We start from the raw sequence: 16,482 nt of genomic DNA, 5'->3' as shown, positions 1-16,482 counted from the left end.
CCGCGATCTCTGGCAAGGTTGGCGCCTCGGGCCAAGAGACTGACGCCCTGTCCTGGGCCCTCCTCCCAGCGTCCCCAGGGAGGAAACCAAGGCCCTTCCTCCCTCCTGGAGCAGCTTCCAGCTCTGAAGCTTCACCCAGGGGCTTCCGTTTTAGGGACCTGCCCACAGTCACCTGCTGGAAGAGCAGAACCAGGGTCTGGGCTGGCCTCTGTCCCCGGGTGTGCTCTTCCCCCAGAGGGACTGGAAGGGGCCGTTCCGGCCTCGTCACCTGGGTCTCAGCCCCAGACCACCCCAGCACCCCTGTTCCGACCCTCCGCCCGGCCTCTCCTCCTGCAGACCCGGCCCTGCCCCTGCCAGCCTGGGGTCTGCATGTCGCGCCCAGGTCTGCCTTGTGCCTTTGCTTTTGCTGATGTCGCCCTCGGCCTGGCCCGCCTGCGCCTGGATCCTGAGCTTGCTGCCGGTGCTTGGCCTCAGCGCACGGGCATCCGTCGGGAGCAGCTGAGGCCCCACCGTGCACGCCGCCCTCCAGACCCGCTGCTGGCGCCGCTTCTGCTTCGGGGTCTCGCAGGCCCCCCACCGCAGCCCCTGCCACGGCATCGCCTGCCTGGCTCCCACAGGCACCGGTGGCCGGTGTCTGCCTTCAGGGACCCAGCCTGGGAGCCGTGGGCTGGCCGGGTCCCACTGTCTCCGCCTGACCACACTGGGCTCTGGGGCCTCGAAATAAATGCTCAGTGACTGACCCTGAGAGAGGCCGTGACTGTGTCTGAAGCGGGTATTTTGGAGGACAGGTCTGGACACCCAGACCCCACCCAGTCCCTGTGCCTGCACTTGGGACCTCGTGGTCCTAGCAGCCGACCGGCCCCTCCGCCCGGGCGCTGAGCACTTGCCGCCCTGGCTTTGGGACAGAGGCTGGGACCTCTCGCCCCCAAGGACCCCCTGCCCTCCCAGCCACAAGCACTGGAGCACCCCGCCAGTCTCCGCCTGGTCCCTCAGCGTCCCCAGCACACCCAGCCCCTCTCAGGGCACGTCCCCACCTCCCTGTGCCTGCTCAGCATCCGTCCTGGGCAGCCTGCTGTCACAGCAGGCCCTGAGTCCCTGCCACCCTGCACTCGGAGATGACGAGCTCAGCTGCTTCCCGGTGGTGCTTCTGTGGGGGTCCAGGGGCCGGGGCGGGGTGGGGACCACCAGACACCCCTTCCTTCCTGGTGAGCCCCCAGGGATCCCTGCCCACTGGGACCTCAGACAGCTAACCCAAAACATCCCGCAAGGTGGCCAGACCTCCTTCCCCACCCCCGGGAAGCTCACTCAGGCCACAGGACTGGCCACGCTGAGGAAGGGGGGCCCCCCGTGGCCCCCTCAGGGCAGAGGGCTGAACCCAGGAGGCTGCTTTTCACGCCAGGGCAGAGAGAACCGTTTTTCACCAGGTGCCCGGGCAGCACCACCACCGTTACCCGACCTCTGAGCTCCAGGGAGCTGCAGGGGCCGTGGCCGAGCGTGGCCCCCTACCCCTTCCCCACCCTGCAGGAACAGCTGCATGTGGCTCAGTTCACCAACAACGCTGCCCCTGGCGTGTGGTGCTACATGTCCTCTCTGCCCCCGGGCGCACACACGTGTGCACATGCCTGCCGGCTCTGTGCCCAGCACACACAGAATGGCCGTGGGCCCCACTGAGCCCACCCCCAAATGGCGTCTGTGTGTCCCCAGCGTCCCTGCGTGGGGACGCACAGAGGGACACAGAGCACATACGTGTCCGTGGTCCCGGGTGCACAGACCGCGTGCGGCGTGGACTGAGATGCACGCGTACACGCCCCTGCAGGTACACAGACAGGCGCACGCTACCCCGTGGGTGCAGACAGCACAGGGCTCGGCCCCTGGGGAGGGGCGTGTGCTGGGCAGCCGCCAGCTGTGAGCTCAGCCTCCGCTCCCTGGGGGCTGGGGAGCAGGTGCCCGCTGTGCCTGGGGCCCCCAGGGGCCGATGCTGGTGTCGCCTGGCACAGCCCAGGCCCCTCCCCTACAAGAGGCCTGGAGGGCGTCTCGTGCCGCCTGCCGGCCAAGCGTAGATGTGAGTGGGGACGCTGGTGCCCCGCCCGGCACCGCCCCTGCACCCTGGTGCCCAGCAGCGCGGGCCGACGTGCTCCAGGGCTGGGACCGCCGGTGTCTGCAGCGCCTGGTCTACACCTCCCAGCACCAACGGCTGCGGCGCGGCCACCCCCAGCCTGGCTGGCACCTGCCCTTCCACAGACGGCGTTCCTGCTCAGGTGAGGGGGCAGGTATGGGGGCCACCACCCGCTGGCCCCTGGGCTCTGGGCTTTGATGCCGTCACAGGGAGTCCGGAGGCCCAGAGGTGCCGAATGGCGTCAGGTGTGCACAGCGGGGCCCAGGAGGAAGTGGTGGCCCGGGGCCGTCCTGCTGCCTTGACCAGGCCCTGTCTCCCCCAGACCCAAATCCTGGGACCCCCAGCTTTGGTCCTCAATGTAACCGAGGCTGCCTGGGGCTGTCACCTGGGGCCAGGTCTCAGTGACAGAGCTGCCCCGCTGCCTGGGTCTGGGGACGAGACGGGGGCTTTCCTGGGCAGGCTGAGGAGCCCACCAGGCCTCTCCCCCCAGGGGGCCCCAGGGGATTGGCTGTTTATCCAGCGATGTGCTCATTGGAGACGCGGCAGCCCAGAGTCCCCTGAGTCCTGACCTGCGATAAGAAAGCCCTGGGACGTGGCCCCTTTGTTCCAAAGTGCTGTTTGTGGGCTTGTCTCCGTCCCTAAAGGTGGGGGAGACGCACATAGCTCTAGCCCGAGGCCCGCCCACGAAACCCTGCACGGCCAGCCTCTGTCATCCCCGACCCACCCGCTAGTCCTGGACCCGTTGCCCGAGGCCCCCGCGCCTTCCTGCCCCGGACGTCTCAGCCAAGACGAGCAGCGCACGCCGCCGCACGGACATGGGCCCCAGAGTGGGTGAGACGACACCTCCATGCGGAAGGGGTGCCCCGGACCCTCGCGGGGGCTCCCAGGGTGGCAGGGAGAGCAGATGGGACGACCATCCACGTCGGTCGCTGCAGACGCAGGGGGTGCTCAGAGCTCTGGCCCCCGCCCTCCAGGGCCTACACGCAGGGCCTGCCCCAGCAAGGATGGGGGAGGCAGGTACTGCCCCGCACGCCGGGCAGCCGGGTGCCGACAGGGCACGGGGAGCCCAGTCCTCGCCACAGGCCGGAGGTCCTGGCAGGCACAAGACAGGGACAGGGCAAGGGTGTGGCCAGAGGGGGAAGGCAGGTGTGAGGAGCATGGAGCCCTCCAGCGGCTCGGAGGCGGGGCAGCAAGGGGCCCGGGGACACCCCCCGCCCAGTGCCTTGTCCTCCCTGGGAAGGGGGGTGCCGGCCCAGCCGCCCGGGGGGCCATGGGCAGAGCCACGTGGACCATGGCCGACCTCTGCCAGGGCTGATGCCCCCTCTGTGGGGCCCTCTTCATGCCAGAGAAGAGATTTCCCTCAATGGTCTGCCTGGGCCAGCGACACGAGGGGGCTTCCCTGGACCTGAACCCCCCACCTCCTGGGCTGGATTTCTAAGGCAGGAACGGGCCAGGCCCCAGATCTTACTGACAGGCCTGGCCGTGGCCCCCCTGCAGCGGCTGAGCAACCCGGGCCCTGGCCGGCGGCTCCGACCCTACCCCTCTGCTGCAGGGGCATCAGGGCTCAGACTGAGCACGCAGAGCCACGGGGGTCTGGCCGGAGGGAGAGGGAGTTTGCACACATGCACACGCCGTCACAGACGTGCACACACTGGTGGGCGTGTGTACACACCACCAGACGTGTGCGTGCACACCATCATATACGTGGGTGCTGTGTCACGTGTGTGCACAGCCTCACGCATGTGCACACACCATCAGACACACGCACCGCACCCCGGCCCGGGCTCGTGTATACAGGGGCAGGGCCCCGGGGCCGCAGAGGCGTCTTCACGCCAGGCCCTCAGGGCCGTCTCTGTTCCAGGTGCCCTGGCAGGCCATGGCCTCGCCCTCCTGTCCCTCACTGCCCACTGCTCCCGGCCCCGGGCTGAGGGCTTCACCCAGGGAGCGCCGGACGCCGGCGGGGCCGACCTGTGGGCCAGGTGAGTGCCGGGCCTCCTGCAGCTCCGGGTCTGCACATGGAGGGTTTTCTGCGGCTGATTCTCGGAGGGCAGAGGGAGGAGGAAGACGAGGGTCCGGGGGGCAGCTGTTGGAGGTCCCAGGGAGGGACCATCTCCAGGGTCTGCCCACGAGGGCCCAGGAGCGGCTGTGCAGGGCTACCGTCCCCAGGCTCCACCTTAGGGGCCTGGCCCTGTCTCCAAGGTCACTCACCAGCCAGACACTGAGATGGCCGGAGTGTCCTGTGTCCAGCTGCAGAGTTACGTGGCCGGGACCCGTCCCCAGGCCATTGCCAAGGTTGCAACTGGGCCGGGCACACAAGAGGCCTCGGCCAGCGGAGACCCACGACCTGGGCCTGGTGCAGGGGCCGGGCCCCCCGAGGCTCCCCTCTGGCTCCAGCCGCTCCCGCCTCGAGCCTTGGCCACCGGCCTGGGGACTGTCCTTCCCTCTCACGTCTGGGGCTCAGGCCTACCCAGGGCGTGGCGGTTGCTGATGGGCTGATCAATCCATTAATCAGGTGATCGATCAGGCAGGGCCAGGTCCAGAGTGGCTCGTGAGACCCCCTTTGTGCTGGATTTCACTGGAGTCCCAGGCACGTTCCGGCCACCACTTCCGATCTCACTCCCTCAGTGTGGGGCAGCAGAGGCCGACCTGGGGCCTGCCCGCCGCAGGCTGTGCCCCTTGCCCCGCTGCCCCCTGACCCCCCTCCGCCCCCCTGACCCCCCACTCTGCGCAGCGCCAACAGCTCCCTGCTGCAAGGCTTCTGGTGCTGGCCGGCCAGCCAGCTGCCCCGGGACCGGCTCTCCGCCCTGGTCAGGAGGATGGCCGCGCTGCAGGTCCTCCTGGAAGCCTGGCAGGTGAGCAGCCGCGGCGGGGAGGGCGGGTTCGCGCACACGCCAGGGCCTTGCCGGCGCGGAGGACGGGCAGGCGACGGCTGGGCGGGACCCCGGGCCGGGCGTCTGGGGTGCGGGTGTGCAGCTCTCCCAAGCACGAGGCCGTCTCGAGGCCAACCCAGAACCACGTGATGTGTCTCTTTGGTGGATCCCGCCGTGACAGGAAGGCCAGGTGTCCCCCCCTCCGGGTGGTTTCTGGGGCGTCCCCGCTGGGTCCGTCTACCTGCCCATCTCCCACTCGCCTGGGCTGGCTCCTCCCGCTTCAGTGGGTGCCTGTGCCCCCCGGGGACCCGCAGGGCTCTGTGAGGGCTTCGCGGGCCGCTGGCGTCTCCGCCAACTGGGGCTGCAGGACCTTGGGCTGTGAGAGGCCAGCGGACCCCCTCGGCCCTCAGCAGACCCAGCGTCATCCACCCCGAGTTGGAGAGAGAGGGATGGAGGAAGGTTGGCTGGCTTTGTCACTCTGTCCCTTTATAAAATTAGCAATAAATTTGCTCAAGAAAATTGAAAAATGCAGAAAGCAAAAGGCCCTACCCCCTCCAGGGAATGCCTGACTTCTGGGGTCTTCCCCGGTGCCCTCTAAGCCGGGCCCAGCTTGGTCTTGGCACCCAGGCTGTGCCAGGGCGTCCCCAGGCCCCAGGAACACTCCAAGGGGCCAATTCCTAAGTCACAGCCCCTTCCCGCTGTCACTCACCGGTCACTGCTTCTCCACCGCCCGGGACAGGTTGTCACACTCACAGCGTTTCCTTATCACGGACCTCCCGGCGCCATCCTGGGAGACGCACATTTTCTGGGGTGTGCGCCTGGCTGCTCATGTGGGAGACTTTGGAAGATACTGGAAAACACAAGGGAGAAAGTAAAATCCAACTGCCCAATTTTCCAAGGTTTTCCTTTTTGTTGGGTGTTTGGGGGGCGGGTCTCAATTTCCCTCTGTGGTCAGTATCACAGGAATAATTTTACACAAACACTGAATTTCTAAGAACGCCTTGAGGGGAATCAGGATCACAGGGTCTAATCCCACGAAGGCTGTCGATCTGCTCACACCCAGCCGTTTTCCGGAACAGTGAGACTCGATTCACCCCCCCAGGGAAACCAGGGCCTCCCCCCCTCCCTCCGCTCTCCCCTGGCTTCAGTACGATCTGCGAAAATCTTGGCTGATGGAGCAGGGAAATGTCATCTTTGATACGGGAATTTTAGAGCCACAGGAAGCTGTCGTTTAGTTGCTTTCTAGAAGATTCTACCAGTTTTTGGTTTTCCAGGAATGCAGGAGGGGCTGACTTGGCTGCCCGTTCACCAGCGTCAGGCGTCACTGTCTGAACCAGCAGCCCCCTCGGTGACTCTCCCACCCGGTGCGTTTCCACCCTGCCCTCTCCCGCCTTGTTTTCATAGCACGTTTTGGAATGCGTAACCCCTCGCGGGCTGACTTCTTAACCGTTAGTAGACAATTGTTTAGAGCAATCTTAGGCTTACAGAACAGTATAGAGAGTCCCCATGTACTGCTACACACACGCACACACGTGCACACGCACACACGGAGTCTCCCCTGTCAGTAACACCTTGCACAGTGTGGTACATCTGTTACAATTAATGAAGCAATATTGCCACATTGTTATTAACTAAAATACGTGATTTCTGTGAGGGTTCACTCTGCGTGGGAGGTTTTATGGGTTTGCACACTGACAGGTAACCACCGTTATAGGGTCTCCGTGCACCACCTGTTCATCCCCCCGTAGCCCGGCAACCACTGACATTCATCTGTCCCCACAGCGCTGCCGTGTACTTGGAATCAGCCGGTACGTGGCCTGTGCAGACTGGCTTCTCTCCCTTGGTAACACACACTCAGGGTCCCCACATCTTTTCACGGCTTCAGACCTCACCTCTTTTTACTGCTGAGCGACAGATGCTCCGTCCTGTGGCTGTATCAGTTTGTCCGTTTACCTAGCGAAGCGTGTGTTGATTGCTTCCAGTCTGGGGCAATTGCAAATAAGCACTTGTGTGCAGGTTTGGGTGTGGACATAATTTGCAAGGCACACGGGTAAATGTCCGGGACGTGACTGCCGGACGCCTGGCGAGATGGTCGCTGGCGCTGTGGAAGCTGCCAGGCTGCCCTCCGCTGCGGCCGTGCCATTTCTCCTTACCGCCAGCTCCACGTCTGGGCCGGCACTGGGTGTCGGCGGTGTGTGGGCTTTTGATTCTATAGGTATGCAGTGGTGTCTCATTGTTGTGCTAATTGGCAGCTCCTGGTGGCATGTGCTGTTGAACATCTTTTCATATGATTGCATGTTCTTATCTTACTTGGCAAGACGTCTGTTCAGATATTTTGCCCATTTTTTATTGGGTGCTTTGTTTTCTTGTTGAATTTCAAGGGTTCTTTGAACACTTTGTGGCCAAGTCCTCTATCAGGTATGTGTTTTGTGAATGTCTCCTCCCAGACCGTGGCTTGTCTTTCCATTCTTTCAACAGTGTCTTTTGCCGAGCAGACGTTTTAAACTTTAATGAAGTCCGAGGAGTTCAGTCAATCATCAGCGCTTTGTCTCACGGGCCTTGCGTGTGGTGTTGTGCCCGGAAAACGCACCACCAAGTCCAAGGTCACCTCGACTTTCCCGTCTGTCGTCTCCTAGACGTTCTGTAGTTTTGCGTTTTCCATTTACATCTGTGAACCATTCTGGTTAATTTCTGTTAAAGGTGTGAGAGCTGTTTCTAGAATCCTTTTTTTTATACGGACGTCCAATTGTTCCGGCACCATTTGTTGAAGGCCTGTCCTTTCTCGCTGAGTCTCCTGTGGTCCTTTGCCAAGATCAAGCGTCTGTAGGGCTGTTTCTCTCCGTTTTACTCCATGGATCTACTTGTTCTCCCAACACCTCCGCATGGTCTGGATTACTGTGGCTTCACAGCACGTCTTGAAGCCAGGGAGTGTCAGTTCTCTGCTTTCAATGTTGTAGTGGCCACTCTGGGCCTTCTGCCTTCCTATGTGAACTTTAGAATCGGTTTGGTGACGTGCACAAAGCTGGGACTGCGGTGTGGGCTGTGTTGACTCTCTGGCTCTGACAGCGTAGCGATATCAAGTCTCCCTGTTCGTGAACATGGGCTATCTCTCCATTTACTTAGATCTTTGATTTCTTTCATCTGAGTTTTATAGTTTTCCTTGTATAGATCTTGTACATGTTTTGGTAGATTTATTCCTAAGCGTTTCATGATTTTTGGTGTTAATAGAAACGGTATTGTGTTTTTTGTTTCAAATTCCAGTTGTCGCTGCTGGTATACAGGAAAGCAATCGACTTTTGCATATTGACTTTGTATCATGCAGCCTTGCTGTATTTGTTTATTAGTTTCAGGTGTTTCTTTGTTTTTGTTTGGTTTTTGTTGTTGTTGTTGATTCTCTGGGATTTTTCGCATAGACAGTCCCATCTTGCATGAACAAAGACAGTTTTATTTTTTCTTACCCAGTCTGGGTTGCCCCATATACCCTTTCCTGTCTTGCTGCATTAGTCAGGGCTTCAGTCTGATTTACTACCCATGAAATGGTATGATGTTATTTGAAAGTGGACTTAGATTAGTTGTAAATGTTTAGTGTAAACTCTAGGGCAACCACTAAATTCCTTTTAAAAGAAGCATAATTGATATGCTAAGAGAGGCAAGAAAATGGAATCGTATATAATGCTCAATGGGAACCAGAGAATGCAGAAAGAGCGAAAGGCAACAATAGGGACAAATAGCCCAGCATGGTGGCATCTGTGGTCCCAGCCACTCAGGAGGCTGAGGCAGGAGGATCGCTGGAGCCCAGGAGTTCGAGGCTGTCGTGAGCTGTGACTGTACCACCGAACCCCAGCTGGGGTGACAGAGCGAGACCCCATCTCTTAAAAAATTAAAAAAGAAATAAAGAACAAGGGCAACCAAAAGAAAACAGTGGGCCAGGTGCGGTGGCTCACACCTGTAATCCTAGCAATCTGGGAGGCCGAGGCGGGTGGATTGTTTGAGCTCAGGAGTTTGAGACCAGCCTGAGCAAGAGCGAGACCCCGTCTCTACTAAAAAATAGAAAGAAATTATCTGGCCAACTAAAATATATATATACAAAAAATTAGCCGGGCATGGTGGCGCATGCCTGTAGTCCCAGCTACTCGGGAGGCTGGGGCAGTAGGATCAGAAAAAAAAAAAGTAAGAAAAGAAAAAAAAGTAAATAGAGAAAATATGCCACGTGAACACTAATTAAAAGAAAGGGGAACAGCTACATTGGTTTCAGACAGAGCTGGCCTCGGAGCGAGGGACGTTGCCAGGGAAAGGAGGGCGTGACCAATGCTGACCCTCGAGGAACACACAGCAGCTGCTAACACGCGTGCACCCGGCGACAGAGCACCAGGACAGGCAAACTGAGAACCGGCAGCGCTGCAAGGAGACATAGGTGCACCCACAGCCACAGCTGGAGACTTGGACACCCTGTCAGGAGCGGACACGTCCGGCAGGCAGAGAATCAGCAAGGGCAGAGCCCGGCTCCAATGCACCGTCGGTCAACCGACACAGTCGATCCTGCAGACGGCTTCCTCCCGCAACCACAGAACATGCGTCCTCCGCAGACTCACGGGCAATGCTCACCAAGGCAGACCACGCTCTGGGCCATCAGACACGTTAACACATTTCAAAAATGTAATCATACAATGTCCACTCTCAGACTACGATGGAACCAAACTATGAATTAATGACGAAAGATAGCTAGAAAATCCCAACATACTGGGAGACTAAACAACACAATTTGAAATAACAGGAGTCAAAGAAGAAGTCTCAAGACAATTTTTAAAATGTTTGAACTAAATGAAAATGAAAATACAACTTATCAAGGTCTCTGGGCTATGGGGAAAGCAGAGGAGGAAACTTTTGTTTTTTGTTTTTTTTTTTTGAGACAGAGTCTCACTCTGTCACCCAGGCTGGAGTGCAGTGGCATCATCACAGCTCACTGTAGCCTCTAACTCCTGGGCTCAAGCCATCCTCCTGCCTCAGCCTCCCGAGTGGCTGGGACTATAGTCATGCACCACGATGCCCGGCTAATTTTTGTATTTTTTATAGAGACGGAGTCTCCCTGTTGCTCAGGCTGGTTTCAAACTCCTGACCTCAAGTGACCCTCCTGCCTCGGCCTCCCAAAGTGCTGGGATTGCGGGCGTCGGCCGCCTCGCCCCGCCCAGAGGGAATCTGCAGCACTGAACGCACACATTAGAAAAGAAGATCAAAAATCAATCACAGAAGCTTCCATGTCAGGAAACAAGGAAGATGAGCAGGGCAAGCCCAAATTGAGCAGGAGAAAAGAAATAATGAAAACTGAAATCAATGAAACTGGAAACGGGAAATCAATCGAGAAAGTCAGCGAAACCAAACGCTGCTTCTTTGAAATGATCGGTCAGGCCCTGGCCAGGCTACCCAAGGGGGAAGAAGAGAGAAAACGCGAATTAGTAATATCAGCAACGAAAGGGGCCGTCACTACAGACCCCACGGACGATAAAAGGACAAGAAAGGCACATCCATGTGCTCAAGTGTGACAGCTTCGCTGAAATGCTCCGGTGTCCTGAAAGACAGAATCTATCCAACCCACGCAGGGGACAGGCCACCCAGTAGGCCTCTAGCTGTCAAAGAGATGAAAGCAAAAGTTAACCTGCCAAAGCTGCCTTCTTTTCCACATTTTCCAGGATATCTTTTCCCAGTTTTGGCCGGCTTTGTGTTTTAGTGTCTCTTGTAAACAGCATAGCGCTGAAATACTTGAATCTGAAAACCTCTGTCTTTCAATTGCAAAGTTAGTCCACTGACATCTGTTAGGATTACTGCGTGGTCAGGCCCCGTTGTCTTCCTTCCGACTTGCATTCCCATCGCCCTGCAGGGTTTTCGCCCTGTCCTGGGTGGGCTGAGGGCCCGTGTGGTGGTCGTGTGTCTGCTCCTCGCCCTGTCTTCACTCACACACACGCGGTTCTTGGTTACCGCACCTCTGTGTCCTCCTCCGTGTGAGCAGCTGCTAATAACGTGGTGGGTACGGTCGTATTAACAGTTTGTGTGTGTGCTTCCAATGTTGCTTTTTGCCTTTTTTTTTTGTTTTAGAGATAGGGTCTTGCTGTGTTGCCCAGGCTGGTCTCGAACTCCTGGCCTCAAGTGATCTTCTTAGCCTTGTTTTTGCCGTTTTATTGATGATCAAATGTGTTTAACGTTCTACTCAAACTTACTGACGTTCTACGTGTTTGTGCATCAGGGTTTTCCTCTCCCCCCCGCCGCCCCAGGCATGAGGGACGCCTCCGGGAGGTGGCAGCCCACTCTCGGTTCCCTGGCGGCTCCTTTGAGGGGCACACTGGGGGAGAGTCCCAGAGCCCCCACCCCACCCCCGCCAGCTAGGCCTCCCCTCAGGGACAGGGTTCTGGCAGGGGCTGCACAGAGACCTAAGGACGGTCCCGTCTGCCTCGAGGCCCCTCCCATACGCGGCTCACTTCACAGGTGCTCGATTAACATGAAGTTTGGCAAAGGCCCCTCCAAGGAAGTGGCTAAAAATCCTTGAAATGACCCCAAAGGCCCACTGGACAAGTCTAGGCAGGGCTGGCTGTGAATCGCAGCGGCCACCTGCCGTGGGCTGCAGAGGGACGAGGGGAACCTCAGCAGCCATCCAGGGGCTGGGACGGAGCCAGGCCTGGGTGCAGGGCGAGGCGGGTGGGCAGGGCCGAGGGCGCCACCCCAGGGTCTAACTCGGGAAGCTCCCCAGGGGACGGTGCGGGGGAGGCAGCTCCAGCCCACGCTGGGCCTCGTGGGTCCCTATGAGGACAGGAAACCGCCTCCACCCGCCCAGCACCCAGGGTCGCCCTGACCCTAACCCTAACCCGTTGCCGCCGTCCCAGCCAGATGGGGCTGTGGCCGGGAGAGGGGAGGCCTGTCCCCAGGAGGAGGTGTCAGTCGGGCAAGGGCGGAGGGGCAGGGGCAGGTGGGGAGCGGGCCCTGCGGGAGGCTGGGCTGAGAGCTAGGGCGAGGGTGACCCGGCAGAGAGAAGGGGCTGCAGGTGGCTCTCCGCCACGCTCCGCCACGCTCTGCCACGCTCCACCACGGTGAGCTCAGAGCGGACAAGGGAGTGACCCGTCGCCCTCCTGCCCAGCTCAGCTGCTTGGCCAACCTGGCCTCGCGCCACGGCCTTCAGGAGGACTTCGCGCTCCACCCGCCAGACCTGCTGCTTTTCTACAAGTGAGCGATCCGTCCCCACCCCGCCGCGGGGCCAGCCCGCAGAGTCCCGGGGTGGGGGGAACCCCGTGCCGCAGGGGCCCCCAGGCCACCCTGAGAGCCCCGCCCCCACCCCACGGCCTCCCCACCTGCAGCCTGTCCCAGGTGAGGGAAGCCGACTGCCGCGCCTTCACCCGCCGGGCCGCCCAGGGCCGCCTGGAGCTGCTGGCCAACCTGCCGGACCAGAGAGGGGCCCTGCGACGCGCAGCCCTGGCCTGCCTGGTGGGCGCCCGGCCCCGGGGGGCGGGGGACGGCGGGGCGGCCCCCCGCTGGGCGCTGACCACAGTCCCTGCAGGGGAGGCCCCACCCGCGGCTCAGAGCCCCTGACCTGCTGCTCCTCGGGGCGCTGGTGTGTGACATGGACCCGGCCAGCATCGTCACCGCGGACCCGCCTGTGCTGCAGAACCTGCGGCGCTGCCCCCGGCTGACGCCCGCCCAGGGGGCCGCCCTGAACACGCTGCTGGCCGGTGGGAGGACCCAGCTCGGGTGGGTGGGGCCGTGGGGCCGGGGTGGGAGGGGCCAGCTGACCTCTGACCTCAGCCCCCAGCCTCACTCTGGCCCCACAGCCCGTGGGGCAGGGGGCTGGACGGTGCTGCCCCCACCACGGTGTGTCCCTGCTTGGCGGGCCTGGTCGGCTGCCTACGGCCGAGCGCCAGCCAGGGGTGGGCGCGTCTGCCCACCCGCGAGGCGCTCGGGGAGGGCGGGCAGCGTCCAGGCCCACACGGTGCCCCTTCCTGTGCTCCAGGCCCCCTGGCTCCTGGACCCTGGAGGGGCTGCAGGCCCTGGGGCCCCTGGCCACCTACATCAGCCCCCGCCTGTGGGCGCAGGTGCAGGAGGTAGGATGGGCCCCGGGGGTGGGGGCCCAGGGTCTGCCTCAGTGGGCCCCGGAGGGTCCCGCCACAGGGCTTCCGTCCGTGGGTTGGGAGGAGAGACCAGGTGGCTGGAGGGACGGCCACGCTTGCCCTGCCCCGCCAGGCCACGGGCCTGGACTTCTTCCGCAGCGTGGTGGCTGCGAGCCGCACGGGGCGGCTGGGCCGGCAGGATGCCAGGCGCTTCGTCACCAGCTTCCTGGAGTCCCAGGCCAACGCCGTGTCCTCAAGGGGAGCAGGTCAGTGTGGCCCCGTGGCCTGGGGCGCGGCACCGCCCAGGGCTCGGTGGGAGGAGAGCAGCGGTTTGGGCCAAGTTCTTGGTTAGAGGTCGAGCGTGGGGAGCAAGCCAAGATCGAGGTCAGACGTGGAGAAGGGGTCGAAGATGGGGCCCCATGGCAGCGGCAGCGGTCGGCTCCAGCCGCGGCTGGCCATCTGGTCGCCCGGATGCCCACAGGGAGGTCCTGCGTCCGTGGCAACATCACGGCAGCCATGCTGCGGGACGACCTCTTCCTGGTGCGCTACGACTGCACCCAGCTCCGGCTCTGCCTGGGCAGCCGCGTGCTGGCGACCAGCCTGGACCCCCTGCTGCAGCAGCCGCTGCCCACCGAGTGCCAGCGCGTCGTCAAAGCCAAGCTCGCGCAGGTGTGCGGCGGGTGGGGGGGAGGGGAGGGGAGGCTGGCGGGGCTCCGGGCCTCGCTGACTCCGCCCGCCCGCCCCAGCTGTACCCGCGGGGCATCCCCGAGCACCAGCTGCGGCTCATCACCTCGCTGGTCTACCTCTACTCCAGCGCCGAGATCGGCCAGTGGAACATCACGTCCAGGGACACGCTGGTGGCCCTGCTGGCCTCGGGTGTGGCCCTGGACAACCAGACGGAGGTGAGGGTGGCAGAGGGAAGGTGGCCCTGAGCCCTGGCCCCACGTCCCAGCCCCACTGACCCGCGCCCTGTCCCCAGGCCGTCCTGCAGAAGTTCCTGGACCACAACGGGACCATCACCGGCACCCTGCTGGTGGCCGTCGGGGGCTCCCGCCTCTGCTGGATGAGTCCCCGGCAGATCCAGACCATCCAGCCCGTGGAGTTCCGGTGAGACCACTCAGCAACCCGCCCACACGGCGGCCTCGGAGCAGCTCATGGCTCAGCCAAGATGAATCACAGGGGAAACCGAGGCTCGGGAGGGCGGTCCCTTCAGGGGCCTTAGTGTCCTGGGGCTGCCCAGCGAATCCACAGGTGGTGACTTAAAACCGGAGAGGTGCGTTCTCACACCGTGCAGGCCCCAGTCCACACCAAGGTGCTGGCAGGGCCATGCGCCCCCAATCCAGCAGGGAGGCCCCTTCCCACCCCACCCGCTGCTGGCGTCTCCGACAAGCATTGGCGCTTCGTGGCTAGTGGACGCGTCCGATCTCTGTCTCCGCCCCACACGGCCCTCTTCACCCCACGTCTGTGTCCTAGTGTCCCCTTCTTTTAAGGACACGTCATTGGGTTTAGGGCCACCTAATCCCATCTGGCCTCATCTTTCCATTTGATGACACCTGCAGAGACCCTGTTTCCAAACAAGGTCCCCCTCTGAGGTCTGGGTAGATGTGAATTTTGGGGGCACAGTGTCCAGCCCAGTACGCAGGGCAAGAGGGCAGCTGTGGCTGGGGAGGGGGCCACGCCCAGCCGTCCAAAGGGCGAGGGGCCCCCAACCCGCTCATCAGCCGCCCCCCCAGGCTGGCCGGAGCCCTGGACGTCTCGTCCTGCCCACAGAGCCGGAAGGACGTGCTCTACGCCAAGGCCCGGGAGGCCTTCAGCGGCACCCGGACCGTGGCCTCCTACTACCGCTTCATGCGCCCCTACCTGGGTGAGACCCTGCCCCGTGCGCCGCACCCGCCCCGGGGGCCCTGCCCACGCCCACTCACCGCTGCCCCCCAGGCGGCGCCCCCGTGGAGGAGCTGCGGCACCTGGCCCAGGCCAACGTCTCCATGGACATCGACACCTTCACTAACCTGAACCCCCGCGTGCTGCAGGTGGGCCCGGCTGCCCCGGGGGGAGGCAGAGCTGCCAGCCTGGGGAGCCCCTCGGTCACAGGTCGGGCACCCCCAAGTCAGAGCACTGCAGAGCACCCGGCCCACGTCACCCTCAGGCTGGCCCTGGCCTCAGGCCCGAGCATTGCGTGGCCTCGGGTCAGGCACTGCCCGGGCAGGTCTTCCCTGGGGGACAGCCCTGGGGAGCCCCCGCCCCTCCCTCACGGCCCCTCCTGGCCCCCGCAGAGCCTGAGTGTCGGCAATGTGACCACGCTGCTGGGGCAGAACGCGGGGGACCTGTGGAAGGCCCGCAGCCACCCCACCGTCAGCTCCTGGCTCCGCGGCCTCGACAGCTCGGCCCTGGGCTCGCTCGGCCTGGACGCTGACCTCGCCAGCCCCACCGGCCCCGCCCGCACGACCGGGGTGTCCCCCGGCACCACCCCCCCGGCGCCCCACCTAGGCCACACCGTGGGCCTGCCTGGGAAGGACCCCAAGGCTCCCACCTCGGGTACGGCCCCCTGCCCTCCTCTCCCCTGTGGGCCCCTCGCCGGGCTCTCTACAGACCCCCAACTGTCCCCAGCTCCCTTCTCCTGCCGGCTTGCTCCCACACACGAGTGGCCTCCTGGCCTGGCGCCTGGGTGACAGGATCCGCCCCTCGTTGCCGAGGGATCATTCAGGGACAGGATTGGCTGAGCGGTGAGGGGAGGGGGAGGTTTGCGATCCCTGCTGGGGCCGGAAGAGCAGCCTGGGGGGTCTGGCCTGGCCTGCCGCACCTCACCAGCCCAGAGCCCCCCCGAGAGTGGCTCTGGCGGGACTGACGTGTCCCCTCCGTGTCCCCTGCAGGCAGCCCACGTGCCCTGCTGGGGTGTCTGCCGCTGGCCATGGCCCTGCCCTCCGGCCTCCTGTGGCTGCTGCGTCGCGGCCCCCTGGGGCCCGACCGCACCTGCTCGAGGGGCCCCCGCACCCCGGCTCCCAGCACAGTGCCGCCCCCGGGCTGGCAGGGCCACAGGCGTCACACGCAGGGAACACGGGGGCGCTAGGTGGGGCTGGACGCGGCTCTGGGCCCGGCGGACCTGCCTGTGTGGACGTCCTCGGGGGCTGCAGAGCCAGCCTCACTCCAGCCTCCTGGACCTGGAGGCCACTGGGGACCGGGACCCGGGAGGAGCCGGGACCCCCCGGCCACGAGCCCCGGCCCTCCAGCCTCGTTCGGGAGGACGGGGGCCGGGCAGGGGTGTGGGTGCCGCTGGCTTCACTGGTGGATGCGAATAAAGTGCGAGTGACCTTCCCGCCTGCGTCTGTGCTCGGGGCCGAGTGGGGCACAGACGCCGTCTTGGCCAGGGCTCAGCCTGGGGGGCTCGGGTGCAGGACCCCCACCCTCCGCC

General features: G+C 62.9%; 1 protein-coding gene across 1 annotated transcript; it reads left to right on the top strand.

Moving 5' to 3' along the window:
• The first annotated feature begins 369 nt into the window (after positions 1–369).
• On the top strand, positions 370–16,368 carry LOC123633502 (mesothelin-like protein). The gene is made up of 23 exons (XM_045544776.1): positions 370–662; positions 949–1,149; positions 1,425–1,610; positions 1,944–2,062; positions 2,118–2,258; positions 2,326–2,511; positions 2,761–2,947; positions 3,091–3,239; positions 3,978–4,095; positions 4,848–4,968; positions 5,168–5,364; positions 12,073–12,195; positions 12,327–12,453; positions 12,527–12,717; positions 12,977–13,067; positions 13,207–13,339; positions 13,519–13,742; positions 13,820–13,975; positions 14,053–14,180; positions 14,807–14,937; positions 15,009–15,103; positions 15,347–15,608; positions 15,944–16,368. Exons 1-23 carry the CDS (start codon positions 370–372, stop codon positions 16,138–16,140), a joined length of 3,756 nt encoding a protein of 1,251 aa, XP_045400732.1. The 3' UTR covers positions 16,141–16,368.
• The last annotated feature ends 114 nt before the right edge of the window (positions 16,369–16,482 follow it).

Source organism: Lemur catta, chromosome 2 (assembly GCF_020740605.2).
Source record: "Lemur catta isolate mLemCat1 chromosome 2, mLemCat1.pri, whole genome shotgun sequence".
Lineage (NCBI taxonomy): Eukaryota > Metazoa > Chordata > Mammalia > Primates > Lemuridae > Lemur > Lemur catta.
This window is presented reverse-complemented; position numbering and strand designations above follow the sequence as displayed.

Bases quoted from the DNA above. Each gene is read 5' to 3' on its own strand.
- LOC123633502 (XM_045544776.1), top strand. From the start codon at position 370: ATGTCGCGCCCAGGTCTGCCTTGTGCCTTTGCTTTTGCTGATGTCGCC. The intron at 1,150-1,424 runs GTGGGGGTCCAG...GTTTTTCACCAG, and splicing joins TGCTTCCCGGTGGTGCTTCT to GTGCCCGGGCAGCACCACCA. The intron at 2,259-2,325 runs GTGAGGGGGCAG...ATGCCGTCACAG, and splicing joins CAGACGGCGTTCCTGCTCAG to GGAGTCCGGAGGCCCAGAGG.